The following is a 2,713-nucleotide window of genomic DNA, read 5'->3' as shown; positions in this document are numbered from 1 at the left end:
ATCGTGCACTACTTTAGACCAGAGCCTATCCCTATGTATGTGCACTACTTTAGACCAGAAGCCCTATTCCCTATATAGTGCACTACTTTTAGACCAGAGCCCTATTCCCTATGTAGTGCACTACTTTAGACCAGAGCCCTATTCCCTATATAGTTGCACTACTTTAGACCAGAGCCCCTATTCCATATAGTGCACTACTTTAGACCAAGACCCTATTCCCTATATAGTGCACTACTTATAGACCAGAGCCCTATTCCCTATAGTAGTGCACTACTTTGGACCAGAGCACCCTATTCCCTATGTATGCACTACTTTGGCCCCAGAGCTGCTCGTCTTGGCCCAGTCCTCTCCCTCTTCTTTCTGAGCTCCACATGGCAGAGTCCATTCAACTCCATTGACACAAGCTGCCTGCCGCGGCAGCATCACAGTGCGTCATCATTGATGAAGGAAACTAAAAGGGAAACTTGCTTTAAAACCAGTTGGACCATCATGCAGCGCCACAGCTATATGAGTCACCAGTGGGTCATCATGCAGCAGCCACAGCTATATGAGTCACCAGTGGGTCATCATGCAGCAGCCACAGCTATATGAGTCACCAGTGGGTCATCATGCGCAGCCCAAGCTATATGAGTCACCAGTGGGTCATCATGCAGCAGCCACAGCTTATGAGTCACCAGTGGGTCATCATGCAGCAGCCACAGCTATATGAGTCACCAGTGGGTCATCATGCAGCAGCACAAGCTATATGAGTCACAAGTGGGTCATCATGCAGCAGCCACAGCTATATGAGTCACCAGTGGGTCATCATGCAGCAGCCACAGCTATATGAGTCACCAGTGGGTCATCAATGCGAAGAGGAGAGGAGGAGAGGGGAGTCAGGGAAGAGGAGAGGAGGAGAGGGGAGTCAGGGAAGAGGAGAGGAGGAGAGGGGAGTCAGTGAAGAGGAGAGGAGGAGAGGGGAGTCAGGGAAGTGATTCACTAACTTGTGCATGAGTCACCCAGATTACAGATGGAAAGTTTTTATACAAAACACCTAATTAAATGTTGTTCAATCATGTTCTGCACTATTCACCTCAAAGTAATTAATATAATTCATTATAGTCAAGTTTTATAACAGTTGAGTTTAATAAATAAATAAATAAATTGGTTGTTGTTCCATGCAATAATAACAAACTTTCTGTTCATAAACTTGAATAAAGCAAACATTACGATAATAAGAAGGCCTAGTATCACTGCTCGGTTTCTAAAGCCTGGAGGAGGAGACAAGAGGGCTGCTGCAGCCTGCTAAAGTTGAGCAGGGACAACAACTCTGGAAGTCCCGAAGGCGCATACTCCGACACGTCCATGCCACCGTCAACCGGGCATGCGCACTGTTGGCTCAACTCACTCATTAAAGATCATAAACTGAAAGGGTTAAAAAGTGTAAATGGGCTACGAGTGATTCCACCACATGATTTCCTAAGCTTTTTACTAACATTAAAGGGCATGCATTGTTTAACTAAACCGGCCGGATTCAGTCTACTCAAACTGACCGGTTACAAGCATAGGGCCTCACGCTGCAGTCCATTCCTCGATTTTCTTTCGATTTACTAACAAACGTAACAACTTTATATCAATCTTATAAAGAATATTATGTTCATCTTGGTGTATTAATTAAAAAATACTTTTCGGAAATACAATAAACTGCATTATATCAAGCCTACATAAGATATATCTGTAACTTAAACTTTTGGAATAATTTACATTAATTATAGTAATAGCACGTAGTATTAGTAATATGCCTAACACTTWAAAAAGTTATTCAACAACTCCTGAAAAAGTTAACCTGCTTCAGTCGATTCATCTTGATTTAGGCAACAGAAGATACATTTTAATGTAATATAATGAACGTGTTGGGACACAGTTRACTAGTAACATGCGTGGGTAAAAGTAAAACAACAGAACGGATTTTTCTCTTTATAGTTGGTGAAGTGTCTGGGGGCTTTGTATCTGGGTTGTGTGTGTGTGAGGGTGGTCTCTCTCGTCTTACTTGTCTGGAGTGGGACTTTGGCTCTGGCGGTTTGAAGAAGGAATCTGGAAGCTTTCTCATCCTCATTGGGACGGAGGGGGGGACGCTGGTATTTTTCGGGTTCATAACAGCGTTGAAAAGGGTCTCCAGATCCGTCTCCGAGTCTCCCCGGACGTGGATTATCTGGTGACCGGCCGGGGGGTTGTGCTGGCTCGGATCCATGTTTATTCCAACAACAAAAACTATCCAAAAAGTATTTGCCCGAGAAGGAAAAAAAAAATATGTATAAAAAGATTCAACTCAAAGAACCAAAAATCTAGTTTTTCGGGGAGCGAAACTCGAAACGTCGATCATCGAAAGTTAAATCAAAGTGAGTCCAAAAGTAAAGTTATGTTCTCCCAACAGTAGGGTTAGCTATCACAATCACCACAAACAGTACACTTCTTTCTGATGTTTCGGAAGAACACACTGTAAAATATTGCAACGCGCATATCTACTCCACTGTATCTGTAACTTTTCCACACGAAAAAAAGAAACASAAATAAAAAAAAGTTAAACGTTTACCTGGCTAAAGTCAAATTACTGCACAGATTTACCTTCGAAAGTTTTTCCCGATTTTTCCATTAAAAAAAACGAGTGACAGCGCACATTGCAAATCACAGCCTTGTCAGTGTTGTAAAGTTGAGTCTGACTTGGTTGTAAACT

At 42.6% G+C, this 2,713-nt stretch overlaps 1 protein-coding gene across 1 annotated transcript in view; it reads right to left on the bottom strand.

Annotated features, from left to right (window-relative positions):
- Window positions 1-2,713, bottom strand: part of LOC112070168 (transcriptional coactivator YAP1-like) — a 4,773-nt gene extending 2,060 nt beyond the window's left edge. Inside the window, exon 1 of the mRNA XM_024137579.1 lies at window positions 2,030-2,713. Within this exon, the coding sequence (XP_023993347.1) occupies window positions 2,030-2,230 (201 nt within the window). The 5' untranslated portion in view covers window positions 2,231-2,713. The remainder of the gene's footprint in view (window positions 1-2,029) is intronic.

This window comes from Salvelinus sp. IW2-2015, unplaced genomic scaffold (genome assembly GCF_002910315.2).
Source record: "Salvelinus sp. IW2-2015 unplaced genomic scaffold, ASM291031v2 Un_scaffold1244, whole genome shotgun sequence".
Lineage (NCBI taxonomy): Eukaryota > Metazoa > Chordata > Actinopteri > Salmoniformes > Salmonidae > Salvelinus > Salvelinus sp. IW2-2015.
Note: the sequence above shows the minus strand (reverse complement) of the source record. Positions and strands in the feature narration are given on the sequence as shown.